The 17,360-nt window shown below is 23.2% G+C and overlaps 1 protein-coding gene across 2 annotated transcripts in view; it reads right to left on the minus strand.

Annotated features, from left to right (window-relative positions):
• Window positions 1-4,158: 4,158 nt before the first annotated feature.
• Window positions 4,159-17,360, minus strand: part of LOC117177479 (pleckstrin homology domain-containing family M member 2) — a 45,751-nt gene continuing 32,549 nt past the window's right edge. For both annotated transcript variants that reach the window (XM_033368202.1, XM_033368203.1), the window contains 2 exons: window positions 10,913-11,032; window positions 4,159-5,565 (listed from right to left, as the gene is read on the minus strand). In XM_033368202.1, coding sequence (XP_033224093.1) covers window positions 5,449-5,565; window positions 10,913-11,032 — 237 coding nt within the window. In that variant the 3' untranslated portion in view covers window positions 4,159-5,448. The remainder of the gene's footprint in view (window positions 5,566-10,912; window positions 11,033-17,360) is intronic.

Here is a 17,360-nt window from a genome sequence, read left to right on the forward strand (position 1 = left end):
TTATCATCCAAGAATATTAAATTATATTAATTTTGTGCCAAAAAGGCGAATTTTTAAAGTAAAAAATGAATTTTTAAGCAAAAATAGAGTAGTTTAATTTTTATCTTCAATAAAAAAAAAACATTTTCTACCAAATTGTGTAGTTTTACAATAAATAGTAGAATTTGCAGACAAATATTGGATTTTATACAAAAATTATTGAATTTACCAACAAAAAAGTGAATTTTCAGTCAGAAAAATTAACTTTCTACAACAAAAACGAAATTTCAACAAGATATAAGAATTTTAAACGAAATAGTTGAATATTTTACCAAAATAGGTGCAATTTTTGACGAAAAGAAATCAATTTTAAAACAAAAAAAAACGTAGTTTCCACAAGAAAATTTAATTTTATTCAACAAAAGATGAATTTTGAACAAAAAAGTTCATTCCCAACCAAATAATTTAATTTTCCACAAAATTATTTAATTTTAAACAAAAAATACAAACCATCTTTAAAGCAGTTGAATTTTCAATTAAAAAAGATCAATTTTTTACCAAAGAGTTGAATTTACAACTAAAAAAAGATTAGTTTTTAACTAAAAATCGAATAGTTAAATTTTCAGTTTAAGACACTCATTTTCCACACAAAACAAAATATTTCAACTTTCTACTTAAAAAGACTAATTTTCAACAAAATACATAAATTATTTACAAAAAGGTTGAATGTTAAACACGAAAAATTAATTTAAAAAGAGGGTAATTTTGTACTAAATTGTTAAATTTTCAAATAAATATTCGAATTTTTAGCTAAATGGTTACATTTTATACCAAAATAATTGAATTTTCAACCATAAATGTGAATTTCCAATCAAGAATTATAACTTTCTACGAAAAAATCAACAAAATTGCAATCAAAGTACAAGAATTTTCAAACGTTTCAAATAGTTACACTTTTTATAAAAAATGATTAAATTTTCTCCGAAAGAAATGAATTTTAGAAGAAAGCCGTATTTTCTAGAAAACAATTGAATTTTCAAACCCAAAATATTATTTCTAATTCAAGCAAATAAAATTGAAAAATTTATGAATGATAAAAGTCCCAAACAGCTTTTAATATTACCGAATTGGAAAATTCCAGAATAAAATGTCCGAACTAGAAAATTTAAACATTTAAAATTTATATTTCATAAATAAAAAGGGAATAAAAAGTTGTAATATGATTTAATTTGTAAGAATTTAATTCATTTTATAAATAAAACAATTTGAATGTTTACATTCTGAAATTTTATAGTTCGAACATTTTCTGTCGGGAATTTTATTATTCGGTCATTTTCAAATTCCGCAATGTTATAAACTGTCGGGAAATTTATTATTTCGAAATATTCCAGTTCGGTAATATTATAAACTGTTCGGGAATTTTACAGTGTCGGGAATTGGAAAATTTCCAAATAATAAAATTCCCGAGCAGTTTTTAATATTGCCAAATAGAAAAATTTCAGAATCATAAAATTCCGAAATTAGAAAATATCCGAACTAGAAAATTTTCGAATTCTAAAATTCCCGAAAAATAATTTAAAATGTTTTTCATTATTCGGAAATTTGCACAGAATTGGTAGTTTTATTTTTCGGGATTTTTCAGTCCAAAATTTCTAAACTAAAAAATACCAATTTTTAACCAAAATGAAGCATAGTAACATTTTTAATTAAGAGAATTAATTTTCAATCGAAAAAAATGAATATTTAAAAAAAAAGTTTGATTTTGTACCAAATACTTTAATTTTCAATCTGAGAATATGAGTTGAAAATAAGACTTGCATTTTTAAACAAAAAATACGAATTTCCCATCAAATAAATTAAAGAAATATAGTAATAAAATAATGAAATGAAAGTTGCATTTTTAATCAAAAAATTGATATTCTAACAAAAAATACGACTTTTCCACCAAATATTTCAATTTTCTACCAAGCTGTTGAATTTTCGAATAAAAAATGCGAATTATAACATTATCACAAGGCAGTGGAATTTTCAACAAAAAGTTCATTTTTTAACCCAAACATATTAATTTTTAACCAGACAGTTGATTTTTTAACTACAAAATGAAATGTCTGAAGAAAGAGAGCAATTTTTAAACCACAAACATGATTGTTTAACGAACAAAATATTTGTAAGTCAAAAACGAAAAAAAATTTCACCAAATTGTTGAATTTTCAAGCGAAAAAGACGAATTTTCAATCAAGAAGTTGTAAACAAAATCATTTATTTATTATTCAAATAAAAAAATAATAAAAATCATTACTATTCATTATTATACAAAATCATTATTATTTAGTACTATATTATATATTATTATTTATATTTAATACTATTTTTAACCAAAAAGACAAATAAGAAAAAATACTGAAGCCTGCGATAAATAAATAGGAATTTTGATCATTTACGGACCAACGAATAACATTTTCTATAATCGTTGAAGTTTATTTTAAATACTTTTAAAATAATCGGTTAGCAAACTGGAAATTTTGCTTTAAAAATAAAGCTAATTTTTTACTCACTTTTTTTATTAATGTCCATAAACATAATTCGGACTACATACAAGTTTATTCCTAGAATAAAATCTGTTAGACTATTTGGAAACTTTTTAAAAATTTTATAACATTATTTTTTATCTCCGAAGTAAGTCCGAGGCCTGTAAGGTTCTAAAGTTAATATTTCATATTCAATGCCTCTGAGATTTTTTGTTTGTTTAAAGTGCTTAAACTGTAGAATTTCACATTAAGAAGAAAACGAATTTTTAATCTGAAGATTTGAATATTTTAGAAAACAGTTGACTTTTTAACCAGAAAAGATGAATTTTCAAAGAGAAAGTTAATTTTTAGTTAAGGCAGATGAATTTTTAAGAAAATAGTTTAATTCTTAACCAAGAAGTTCAACGCTTCAACTTACTATTTGAACTTTCAATAAAAATATTGAATTTTTTCCCAAAAAGATTAATTATTTACATAATTGTGTAATTTTCATCCCAAAAAGATAAGTTTTTAACAAAAATGTTAGATTTTTATCGAATAGTTAAATGTTTTTAAATTGCTTGATTTTTATCAAAATAGTTGAATTTTATACCAAAATAATTTATTTTTCAATTAAGAATATGATTTTTCACCAAGAGTTAAGTTTTCAAATATTTTTATTTTCTACGAAATTGTTAAATTTTTAAAACAAAAAGACTAATTGTCTTTGAATTTTCCGCAAAAAAAGCTGATTTAAAACCAAATAATTCAATTTTAAGCTAAAAAAGTTATTTTGTGCACCAAAAATGCAATCATAAAATTTTCACCCAGTTGAATTTAAACTGAAAAGTCTAGTTTCTGAACTAAAAGTTGAGGTGTTTTAGAGGACAGTTGACTTTCATGTCGGAAAAGGTGAATTTTTAATTAGAAAGTTGTTTTTCAATCAAGAAAGATCAATTTTTAACAAAATAGTTGAAATCTTAAACAAAAATATTAATTTTATACCAAGAAGATTAATATTTTACCATAAAAGATGAATTCAACAAAATACAATTATTTTCAACAGAATTGTAGATTTTTAAAATCTAAAATGATGAATTATTTACATAATAGTTTAATTTTTATCCCAAAAATATGATTTTTCAACAAAAACATTAATTTTCTACCAAATAGTTGAATTTTCAGCTAAAAAGAAATCAATTTTCAACCGAAAATAGATTTGTAACGTTTTATGTTTAAAAAATAAATTTTTAATTAAAAAAGCGTATTTTCAACGAAATGGATAAATTTTCAACCAAAGATCTGGAACTTTCAAATAAAATGATGAATCTTAAAAAAATGAAATTTCAATAAAAGAGTTCAACAATTGCGATTTAAACTTTTAACAAACGAAAAACATACGTTTTTCTACAAAATAACTGAATTTTTAACTTAAAAAATACATTTTTAACCTGAAATAAAATTGTTTAATTTTTAGTAAAAAAAACTAATTTTACACAAAGTATTCGCATTTTTCAACAAAAAAAATTGAATTTTCAAGCAAATAGTCGAATTTTTAACCAAAATTAACTCAGTTTGCAAACTCTACTAAATTATATTTAAAAATATTGATTTAAAGTAATGTCTTATAATGTTGCTTTTTAAAAATATAAAAAAAAACACACTTGACTAGTTGATTTAAGTAATTTTATTGCGCCTGAGTATTACACTTGATGAATTGATTACAATGCGCGATAAGTACAAAGGCAGCGCTCAAGTCTGCACCTTCTAACAGTACAAAATGTCGTTCGAAAACCTTGTGCAAATCGCGCACAAAAACAAAAAATCTACAATAATCTCGGAACCTCAACGTAATTTAAATCATAAAAATTATTTTACAGTCTATAACTGAGTGTGACGATAATTTACGAGTTTTTTTTTAATTCTATTATTCCTATCACAATTCATTTTAACCACAAAAGATATACGCATTATGTAGCAATGTTTCAGAGTATGCACTCTGCGATATCCTCGGTTTACACCTTCATTAATTAATCGCAAAACTTAAAAATTAAATTAATCAGCTGTTTTTACAAATACAAAATAATTATTCTAATGCTTAAAAAAAAGCTCTTGGATTGCATACTTTTAAGATGAGAGAAAATATATCTTATAAAGTACTAAAGTAATTAATTTATAATCATTTTTTCACGAGATTCAAATTCTCTCAAACAAATTCATTCACTTTAAGCGTACTTTCTTAAATTAAAGACATTTAGTTAATCATATTATGCAAATCTTAAACATAAATTAACGAAGCACCACGAGTTAATATAATACAATAACGCTTAACATAGTTGTTACAAATAAACAATAATTGAAATGATGAGCAAAATTTAAGCTCATCAATAGATATAGCTGTGCGTCATCTATTAGAGTTACTTTTCAAAAAATATATTGCCAAAAAAATTATATGTCATGTTTTAACGGAAACGTTTTTGGGAAAGGTTCAGGCCAAACCTACCATTCCATAGAAAACTAATTTTCGAAATGAATAAAGTAAATGATAATTCAATAGGTCGTACCTTTAAGTTTAGTCATTAGTATTTTCTTTGGTAAATGCGCATAATTTTATAGAGTTATAGACACTCACGTGATTAATACATTAGTTGCAACTGCAGATATATTACAGTTTTTTTTTTCATTACTGAATGTGTAATTAGCAAAGAATTGCATTTGCAAGTATAGCAAAGTTTCGTCGAACTGTATTTTTCAATAAACGTTAATGTTTTACATTCGGTGAATCCAAGAAGTTTGCTCATTTCACGTCTGCTCAAATTATTCACATGTGGTGTCTTTTGATTTAAACGACTTTTTAAAAGCTTGCAAGATAACGGCAATTGCATCTTTTTTTCCTTTCTTTAGAATAAGTAGCTTGCATTTATCGATACGTAATAGGAATAGTAAAGGGCCATCATAACCACTATTCAGGTGCTACAGGTAATAAATATTGCCAGGCATTTTCTAGGTCTCTGCTGATGATCATGCATCGCTTATGAAGCTTATCTTCAGGTTGCAACGTTATCAACGGAAAGTCCTCCTAAAATGCAAATTATTCTTTCAACTGGTTAACTTCAGGCATATAAGGGATCGTACTTATTACGTAACAGCTCAAGTGGGAGGGGGAGGGGTCGAGATTTTTTTTACGTTTCATTACCTTAGGGGAGAGGGGGCCCTTCACTCATGTACGAATTTTTTGCAATTTCTGCAAAAAAGTTCTCTTGTAGATTATCTTTTTAGTTATAAATTTGATTATTTTGTTGAAAATTTAACGCTTTTCTTAAAAAGCATCCCTTTTCGTTGCAAAATTAACTGTTTTCTTAAGAATTTGTCTTTGGTTTAAAATTCATATTTTGTTTGCTCATAAGTCCACTGAAATCTTTTTTGGATGAAAAATATTTGTTCTAATTTGTCCTTTTAATTAAAAAGTTCATCTTTTTTTAGTAGAAATTTAATTTTTTTTTAATGAAAATACAACTTTATGGTTAGAAATTATTCTTCTTTGCTTGGATATTAAACTATTTTGTCTGAATGATTTGGTTGAAACACTTTGTTAAGATATCTTTTTTTTTTAAGATTTAGTTATATATATTTTTTTAGGTTAATCATTTTTAGTTGAAAAACCTCCTTTTTTTGGTAAAATAAAATAATTTCCTTGGTTTGAAATTTCATTCTTGTTGGGTAAAAATATATGAGTTGCGTAGAAAATTAATTTTTCTCTGAAAAGTTAAATTTATTATTTGAAAATTGCATCTTTGTACAAAAAACTCGTTCTTCGGCTTGAAGATTCAACAATTTCGATAAACTTTCATTTTCTCTTTGAGTAAAAAATCTTTATTTGGTGAAAATTCGCCTTTTAGGTTTTCAATTTTTATGGTCTAAATTTCATTTTTATTAGTTACAGGGTGGCCGTTTTAATCAACGAAATAAATTCCCGGTTTTTTCCCGGTTCGCAAACATTTTTCACGGTCAATGAAATTTAAAAAATGGAACTCTAAAACTAACATTTTTCAATATAAACAAAATTATAAGTCCACGTTATCATTTTCAATGCTCTAAATTAAAAAATCAATCAATGAACTTTAAACTGTTCAAAATTATATAATTTTTAGGGATTTTAAGATAGAAACATTCAATATTGAAAAATAGCACAATTTTTAACTTAACACTTCTTAAATTAGAAATTCAATTAATTTGTTTTTAAACCGTTTAAACCTCCTTGGAAAGCTTCAAAATTTTATTTCAAAATCTTGAGAAATCTAGAAGTTGTTTTAAATTTTTTTCAAATTTAAAATTATTTTGGAAATTTTTTCAGAACTTCTAAATATCTGTCAAAATTAATTGAATTTTTTTCTACCATTTTCAGAAAATCCTGCAAATTTTAGAAAATTTCTTTACAATTTGGATGTATAAATAACAATTGAACATTTATTATTTGTAGGCGAAATTTGAGTAATTTTAAGAGATAAGTAGAAGTTTTTAAAAGATTCAAACTTGATGTAAAACTTGAAATGATGACCTATTATAAAACAAAATATAGATTTTCGCGGATTTTAAACAAAAAATTAGATTCTATTCAAAAATTGTAAAAGGCTTCAAAAGAATAAAAATTTTTTTTTAATTTTCATAGAAAAAGTAAAAATCATTTTTCATTTTAAAAAATAATTTTAAGAGAATATTTTAAAAGTTTTTCAAAGATTTAAACAAAATTTTCTAAAAATATTCTGGAAGATTTTAAGAAAACTTTCTAAAATTTGCATGATAATTTATTATCTTTTTAAATCTCCTAAATATCTCTTAAAATTATTCCAATTTTGTCTACAAATGTTCATTTGTAAAATATTCATTAAAATTTTAAAATTTCGCTCACAAATTAAACATTTTTCAAATACAACAATTAAAATTGTAACGCTCAAATTTTAAAGGCTCTTCGAAATTTTAACGATTCCAGGCTTCCCATGTCAAACAATTCAGTCAAAGATTCTTTACTATCAAATATTTGGTTTCAATTTACTTGTCTTGAACAAAAATTCAAATATTGCTGAGTATTCAATAATTAATCTTTTTTTAATTAATAATTTTAAATTGAATGGGTTAAAACTTGAATATTTTAGACTGACAGAATATTTTAAATTTAATAAAATCCTTTAATTAAGAATATATTATTATCAAATTATTTTTAAGTTGAAAATAGTTTATAAACTTTCAGTGACACGTTCACATTTGTTTAATGACTAAGATTTTGAAATTAAAACCGTTTAATCTTTAACGTTAATCTTTGAAAAGTATTAAATTTGAACTGATTAATATTGATTAAGATTTGAACTGATTCTTCAAGACTGCACTTTAAAATTCTTTAAATTAAGAATAAATGGTTAAAAATAAAAAATTTTTTATTGGTAAAATTTTAAATGTAAAAAATTTTGATTTACGTATTGTAAGCTAAATAATAACATAATTGAAAAACATAACAATTCAAATAATTATTTAAAAACGGTTGCAATCGAACGTGGATAGATTTTACTTCTACAAATTTGTAAAATTCCCGGTCAAATAAAAAATTCACTGTCATTTCCCGATTTGTCCCGGTATCAAAAAATTCCCGGTCATTTCCCGGTCCAGCTACCACCCTGTGTTTGGTTGAAAATCAAAACTATTTCCTAGAAAATTAACTTTTTGTTTAAAATTTGTATTTTTGTGTTGAAAAATCAATTTAATGTACTTTCTGTTTAAATTTAATATTTTAGTGTTGAAAAGAAAACTGAAATATTTTCCAGATGAAAATTTAACTATTTTGTTGAATTTTTTAAAATTGAAAATTCATCTGTTTTAAATGAAAAAAAATACTTTGTTAAGTAGTCATACTTTTGGTAGAAAATTCTACTGTTTTGTGGAAATTAAAAAAAAGTATCATTTTTTATTAAAAATTCATCTGTTTTAGTACAAATTTCATCTTTCTTGGATAAAAATGCAACTATTTGATAGAGAATTCAACTTTATTTTTAAATTCATCCTTCTTGGTTAAAAAAATTCGTCTTTTGGACTGCAATTTTATTTTTTGGTAAGAACTTATCTTTATTTTTAATTCTTCTTTTGATCCTTAAAAGTCAACTGAAATCCTTTATAACAGCTTCTTCACTTGAATTTTAAACTATGTATAATAATAATTTTAAACTCGTTATATATATATATATATATATCTTTGTAGATTGAAAATTCAAATATGATGTACAAAATTTAATTATTTTGTTTGTAAATTCAAGTATTCTGTTAAAAAGATATTTTTTATAGTAGAAAAGAGATTTTTTTGTTTAAAATAAATTTATAAACTTTTTAACTACATAAAGTCAGAGGGTGTTTGAGTGTTTGATTTCGCGAGTTTATTATATATAATATAAAATTCAATAACTTTTTTCTTTATTCGGGGCAAGTAAAAATAGGGAAATATATTCTTTTAAATAAAATTAATATGAATATATATTCAAGTCAATTAAAAACGCTACAAATTCGTAACATTTCATTCAACCAAAGATGAAATAGTTAAATTTGCAGTTAAAACATTATTTTTAACTCGAGATAAAAACGAATTTTCAACATAATAGTTGAATTTTTAACAAAAGTGACGAATTTTATACTAAAATGAAGAACTGCCAATTGGAATAATTTAATTAAAAAAATAATAATTTTTGAAAAAAAAAAAGATTAATTAAAAAAAAGAAGAATTTTCAACTAAATACGTCAATTTCAAACTAAAAAGATCAATTTGGAACCAAAAATTAAACAGTTGAATTTTCATTTAAAAAAAAAAATTAATTTTTATCTAAAGAGATAACTTTTCAACTAAAATGATTTGACTGGATTTTTTAAATTTTAAGTGAAGATATTTTTAAGTAAAAAAAAATATTTCAACTTTATAGTTACATTTTTGACTTGAATGGTTACAGTCTCAGTTTAAAAAATTAATTTTTAACAAACGAATTTTAGACCAAGAATATTAGTTTTCTATTAAAAAAGGCGAATTTTTAACATTAAACATTAATTTTAAACTAAAAAAAATCAATTTTGAACCGAAAATTGAATGGGTAAACTTGAAGCTAAAAAAATTTAATTTTCAACTAAAGAGATGAATTTTTAACTCAATTTTTAATGTAATAATTCTCTGAATTAGTTAAATTTGCACGTAAAAAAATTAATTTCAATGAAAAAAACTAATTTTCAACCAAATAGTTCAACTTGTAACTAGCATAGTTTAATTTTCAGTTAAAAAAATTTATATTCGACCAAGAATATTAATTTTAGAACGAAGGGAATAATTTTCTATCAAAAAGACGAATTTTTAACAAAGCACATGAATAATATACTAAAAAGGACAAATTTTGGAGAAAAATTTCAATAGATGAATTTAAAACCAACAAAAAATTTTTAACTAAAGAGATGAATTTTTAACTTAAATGATGGAATATTTCACTGTAAAATTAATTTTTAAAACTATAAAACAAATTTTCAACCAAATACTTAAATTTTCAACTGGAACAGTTTAATTTTCAGTTACAAAAATTTACTTTCAGAAAAAAAGAATTGTTAACAAAATTGATAAATGTTCAACCAAATAGATGAATTTTTAATTAAAATTAACCAAAAAAATAATTTTTAATAAAAGAATTTAACTTTCAACCAAGTAGTGGCATTTAAAACACAAAGTTAAATTTCCAATCAAATAGTTAAACTTTTAACTGAAATGGTTTAATTTGAAGTTAAAAAAATGTATTTTCATTTAAAAAGAACAAACGAAATTTCTACAAAATTGATCAATTTTCAAGCAAATAAATGAATTTCCAATTCAAACACTGATTCTTCAACCAAAAAAATTATTTTTACAAAATAGGTAGCCTTTCAACCAAGTAGTTGAATTTCCAACCATAAAGTTGAAATTTGAACTGAAATCTTGAACTGAAATAGTTGAATTTGGAACATAAAAGATGATTTTTCAAGAAAAAAAAGAAAAGTTTTTCTACCAAGAAAATACGATTTTTCTACAAAATACATGAATTTTCAACAATAAAAGATAAAATTTCAATTAAAATATCAACTAATTATCAATTATCAATTAAAATTATGAAACTTCAACCTAAAAAATGATGTTTTAACAAGAGTTTAACAACCAAGCAGTTAAATTTTCAACCAAAAAAAGAGTTTAATTTTTAATCGAGAGAGAACAAAACTGTAACGAAATTTATTTATTATTTACTTTTAAATGATAAAACATTATCATATAATGTAATATTATATTTTCAAAGAAACTGAAATAACAACAGATAAATTTAAACAATTTCTTAGACGAAAAATAAACTATATTTATTTAATTTATAAAACAAATCAATCTTTACCTCATGAACGTCGTCCCATAGGATTTCTAAGATTCGTCTAAAAGTACAGAGTTCCGAGTAGTTAGTGAAGTGCACTACCCAATCTCCACTACTTTCATGAACTTCTCGACACGCGAATTCCTAATTCAGTAGAAGAAAAGTTAAAATTGTGTTACGTGGATCAAAGGTCTGAAAAATATTATCAGGGATCACAGTCTTTCTACCTAATGTCCTTGTGAATTCATACAAAAAATACGAAGTATCAATAAAATAGTTTAACTTTCAAACGAACAAGACTTTAATAAATTTAGTAAAATTTCAAACAAATAGTTGAATTCTTAACCCAAAACGATGGATTTTTAACAAATTAGTTCTTTTAACCAAATATTTGAAATAATTAACGAAAAATGTTGCACAATTACCCAAAATTAAGAATTTTCAATAAAAAATAAAGAATTTTCAACAAAAAAAAGTCATTTGCAACATAATAGTTCAAATTTTAACTAGAAAAGCCGAATTTTTAACCACACAAGCTTTTTCAATCAAGAAAGGAAAAACAACTCAACCAAATAATTGAATTCTCGAACCAAAATATAAATTTTTTACAAAACAGTTGAATTTTCATCCGAAAAGTTATATATAAACCAAAAATTTATTTTTTCTACCAAAATAGTGAAATATTCAACAAATCATATATACAATCAATAACTGAGTTTTGTGACTTTTTAAATTAACTGAGGGCCTTTTAATGATTTTACTGATTTCATACACTTAACTGTTCCACTTTTGTTAAATTGATCTTTTTTAATTAAAATTTAACTGTTTGGTTAAAAGTTGAACACTTTAGTAAAAAATGCATATTTTTGGTTTAGAGATAAATCACGTCCGTTGAAAAATATTTTTCAGTGTATTTTTATCTGTATAAAGTGTTAAGGTACTCTGAAAAAAATATTTTTTAGTCCAAAAAAATGAAGTCTCAACAAAAAATGTAATAGTTGATATTTCAACCAAGTAAACTTAAAACTTTAGTCAAGAAAGAAGAAAAATTTAAACAAATTGTTGAACTTTAAGCCGAAAAGATGAATTATCTACAGAACAGTTGAATTTTCAAGCCGAAATGATGAACTTTTAACAAAATAGTTGAATTTTCAACCAAATTATTAAATTTCAATCAAAAAGATAAATTTTTAACTTAAAAAATGAATTTTGAAAAAAAAGGCGAAATGTCTACCGAAAGTGATGAGTTATTAATTATTTTTCGACAAAAATCAAACAAATTTATTAATACCTAAATATGTTCAAAAATTTTCCTACCAAATTGTGAAGTTTTACAATAAATAGTAGAATTTTTAGACAAATATTGAATTTTATACAAAAATTTTTCAACAAGATACAAGAATTTTCAACGAAACAGTGGCATTTTTAAGTAAAATAGGTGAAATTTTTGACAAAAAACCTGAATTTTAAAACAAAAAGACGAATTTCACACAAAAAAAACTTGAATATTCAACAAAAACAAAAGATGAATTTTTAACAAAAAAGTTCATTTCCAATCAAATAATTTAATTTTCTACCAAATTGTTTGATTTTAAAGCAAAAAATATAAACCATCTATAAAGCAGTTGAATTTTCAATTAAAAAAGATCAATTTTTGACCAAACAGTTATATTTACAACGAAAAAAGATGAGTTTTTAACTAAAAATCGAATAGTTAAATTTTCAATTTAAGACACTCAATTTTTAACAAAAAAAAAAGGTATTTGAATTATATGAATTCATCTAGAAAATACAAATTTTTAAGAATATAGTTGAATCTTTAACCCAAAAGATGAATTTTCAACAAAGAAGATTAAATTTCTACTTAAAAAGACTAATTTTCAAACAAATATATGAATTATCTACAGAAAGATTGAATATGAAACCCGAAAAAATTAATTTAAAAAAAGGGCAATTTTGTACCAAATTGTTAAATTTTCAAATAAATAGAAGAATTTTTTGTCAAATAGTTAATAGTTAATAGTTAATAGTTAAAAAAAAAATCGAATTTTTCACCAGAAAGGTGAATTTTCAATTAAGAAGTATAACTTTCTACGAAAAAAAAACAACAAAATTGCAATAAAAGTACAAGAATTTTAAAACGTTTCAGACAGTTACACTTTTCATCAAAAAATATTAAATTTGTACCAAAAGAAATTAATTTTAGAACAAAGCCGTATTTTATAGCAAAAATTGAATTTTCAAACCGAAAATATTGATTCTTAACATAAAGTTCATCTCCAACCAAACAAAATAATTTTCTATCAAAACGTTGAATTTTCAAGTTAAAAATACGAACCTTCTACAAAATAGTTGAATTTTGAAGTAGAAAAGATCAGTTTTCAGCCAACCATGAAATAGCTCAATTTTTAGTTTTAACAATTAATTTTCAGAAAAAGCGAGATTTCAATTATTTGAATTCAAGCAACAACAAAAATACGTCGCAATTTTATTCAAATCAATTTTTATTTATATTATTTTGGTTCCGAAATTTTTTAAATTATTAGTTGAATTTTTGGGACGACTGAAGAATCCTGAAAAATATAATTTCCGACACTGTAAAATTCCGGAATTGGAAAATTTATGAATAATAAAATTACAGTAATAATAAAATAAACTGCTCGGGAATTTTACATTGTCGGGAATTGGAAAATTCCAAAATAATAAAATTCCCGAGCAGTTATTAATATTGCCAAATTGAAAAATTTCAGAATAATAAAATTCCCGAATTATAAAATATCCGAACTAGAAAATTTTCGAATTCTAAAATTCCCGACAAACAATTAAAAATGTTTTTCATGTATAAAAAACTTAAATTTTAATAAATTAAATGATTTTATAAATAAAACAACTTTATTTGTTGAAATTCGGGAATTTTCTAGTTCGTTTATTTTATAATTCGTCAATTTTAGGCCAGGAATGTTATTATTCGGGAATGTTAACAGTATTGGTAATTTTATTTTTCGGGATTTTTAAGTCGTGCGGAATTTTTAATCTAAATAATATCAATTTTTAACAAAAAATTCGCATTTTTTATTCGAAAATTGAACAACCTGGTAGAAAAGTAGTTATTAATTATTTTTCGACAAAAATCAACCATTACAATTTTTTTTTAACCAAATTTTCAACAAACCATAAGCGTAATCAATAACTGAGTTTTGTGTCTTTTTAAAATTTCTGAGGGCTTTTTACTGATTTTATACATTCAACTGTTCCCCTTTTTTTAATTGATCTTTTTTAGTTGAAAATTGAACTACTTAGTTAAAAATCGATTCTTTTGTTTGAAGATTCATCATTTCAGTTACTAACTATTTTTGAGTCTTGCATCTTCTTGAATTATTTTCTTGTGTATTTTTATCAGTAGAAAGAGCTTAGGTATTCTAACGATTTTTCAAAACTAGATAAAAAAAATTTAACACAAAATTGTCCAGAAAACTTGCTAAAGAAAAGACGTTTCTGTCAGAAAAAACTTTCGTTCCATTTCGTTATTGCCTATTAAACAGAATAATTTTCATCAAATCACTAATGTAATTTCATATATTACATAATTCCATCCAAATCTGTAGACACAAGATCAATGTTTAGTACAAGATTATTAATTTCAGTGGTGTAGTCCTAAAATTTGAGTAAACGATTTTGTTTCTATTGAAAAGGCTGCTATTATATACATTTTTTTTCTATTTTTTTCAGAATTTAACTCATTTGTTTAAAAATTCTGCCATTTGCTTAAAAATGTAATTAATTTGTTGAAAATGTATATATTGTTGAAAAGTCATCTTTTTTTTATCAAAAATTAAACTATTTTGATAAGAAAATAATTTTTTTAGATGAAGATTCGTCTCTTTATTTGCAATTTTCTCTGAAACTGTCAATTAAACTATTCCATTTATGGTTGAAAACTTATCTTTTTCAGTTAAAAAATTTCAACTAATTGCTTGGAAATGTATCTTGTTTAGTAGAAAGTTCATATACTTTTTTGAAATTCGTCTTTTTTGGTAGAAATTTAATCTTCTTGATCGAAACTTTATCCTTTTTGGTTAAAAATGCAATTGTTTGGTTGAAATATCAACTGTTACATGCTTTATTTAGAATTTGTCTTTTTGGGTTAAAAAATACATTATTTAACGAAAAGTTGAACTACTTTGTAAACCAAATTTTGTTGGTTGGTGATTCATAATTATATTCGAAAATTCAATTATTTATTTTTAAATAAGCTTTTATGTTAAAAATTCTAATGTTTTGTAGAAAATTAATCTTTATTGTTAAAAAATTCCACATTTTCAAACATAATTCGTCTTTTTGGCTTTAAAATTAAATGATTTTGCTGAAAATTCAAGTAATATTTTGTTCAGAATTCGTATTTTTTGGTAGACCATTAATCGTCTTTGTCGAAAATTCCACTTTTTTGTTGAAAATTTGACAACATTGTTGATAATTCATTTTTTTTGTTAACATTTTTTTACCGGAAAATCTAACTATTCCATGTTTGATTAAAACTTTATCTTCTTTGTTAAAAATTCATCTTTTCCGAATTTAAAGTCCACCATCTTCTACAAAAATTGGTCTTTTTGTCTTGAAAATTCAAATATTTCATTGAATTTTAATATTTTTTGTTTGAAAATTCGACCATTTGAATGTAAAAGTATCTTTGTATGCTCGAAATTCAACTAGTTAGTTAGAAATTCAACTATTTTTTGAAAGTCTCATTATTTTTAGAAGATATAACTATTTTGTTAAAGTCATCATTTTCGTAGAAAATTCAACTGTGTTGTTTAAAGTTCATCTTTTTAGATTGAAAATTCGTCTTTTATGGTAAAAAAAGTATATCTTTCTTGGTTGAAAAGTAACTTTTTTGATAAACTTATTTGATAAATTTATAATTTGAAAGAATTTGTAACATTTTAGGATATTTTAAAAACTTCTTAGGCATTTTCAGGAGCTTTGATTTTGAAGTATTTTAGCGAATTTTAAAAGAATCCAAGGCATTTTTTAGTCAATTTCATTAATTTGAAGTGATACTAGAATTTCTGAAGATATGGAACGATTTTACGGGTCATATGAGGTTTTATAATATTTAAAAGAATTACATGTTATTTTATAAGATTTTCGAAGATTTCAATGATTTTTAGGGGTTTTAAAACTCTCAATGTATTTTCTAGTGTTTTAAAGATAGGAAGAGATTTGGAATTCACCCTGAATTCTTATTAATTTATCCTAAATGCTTTGGAATTCTCTTGAATTTTTTTAATTCACTTGCATTTCTCTAAATTAACTCTATTCTACTTAATTCAATAGATTTTTTGTTGAAGTTTTAATATTTTTAATTTAATTAATCCTGAGGATCAATTGATAAAATGATCAAAGGATTTGAAATATTTTATCGTATTTTAAATTTTTAATGCTTTAAAAATTGCAAAGAAGTTTAAAGGATTTTAAATAATTCAGGTTATTTTAAAAGATGACAAGTAAAATTTTTATTTATTTCAATAATTTAATGGGATTTAAACAATTTTAAGGGTTTTAATCATTTGAAGGGATTTCAATATCATAATCGATTTCAAAGATATTTTCATGAGACATTAGGGATTTCGTAGGGTTTCGAAGATTTGAAGATTTTCAAATATTTTTTGCAATTCATTTGGAATTCGCCTTGAATTCTTATTAATTTATCTTAAATCCTTTTATATTCTGTTGAATTCTTCTAAATTCACTTGACTCTACCCAATCCAATTAATTTTTCCATATTTTAAAATTGTTTTCAATTAAATTGATTACTTTTTAAAATCAGCTTGATTTTGTATGAATTTCATCTACTTCTTCTCATTTCTTTTAAAGTTCTCTAAATTCACTCTAAATTTATGGTAATCAATCATTTTTTCGATTCTTAAAATCATTTTAATTCATCTGAATTTTTTTAAATTTAACTTGAATCGTTTTGTAGTCATTAGTCACTTCTTGCGTTAGAAATTAGTATGGTTACAAAGATTTGACGAGACTTGAATTTTTTTTTAATTCACCCTGAATTCTTTTTAATTTTTTTCAACCCATCAGCTGCGGAATTTTTTTCTGTCACGGATTTTCAACTCCTTTTCGATGTTTCAGTTATATTACTTCAAATAAATAATTTAAACTTAACTGATTTAACTAATTCAAAAGAGATAAAAGCTGATGGCTTAATTCTGTGGAATTTCTTCAATTTACTTCAATCTTTCTAGATTCACTCAATTTTACTTAATTTCGTTAATTTTTTTGATTTTTTAAAAGTTTTTTCCTTAGGCATTTCATCAAATTCTTTGAATTCTCTGGAATTTTTCTAATCTTATTTGAAAGCTACTAAATTTAATGAAGTTTTATCATATTTTCAAATTGTTTTAAATTAATTTGATTTTTTTTTTAATTCACCTTGAATTTTCATGAATTCTTCTGTTTTACC

The sequence above is a fragment of the Belonocnema kinseyi genome, chromosome 7, assembly GCF_010883055.1.
Source record: "Belonocnema kinseyi isolate 2016_QV_RU_SX_M_011 chromosome 7, B_treatae_v1, whole genome shotgun sequence".
Lineage (NCBI taxonomy): Eukaryota > Metazoa > Arthropoda > Insecta > Hymenoptera > Cynipidae > Belonocnema > Belonocnema kinseyi.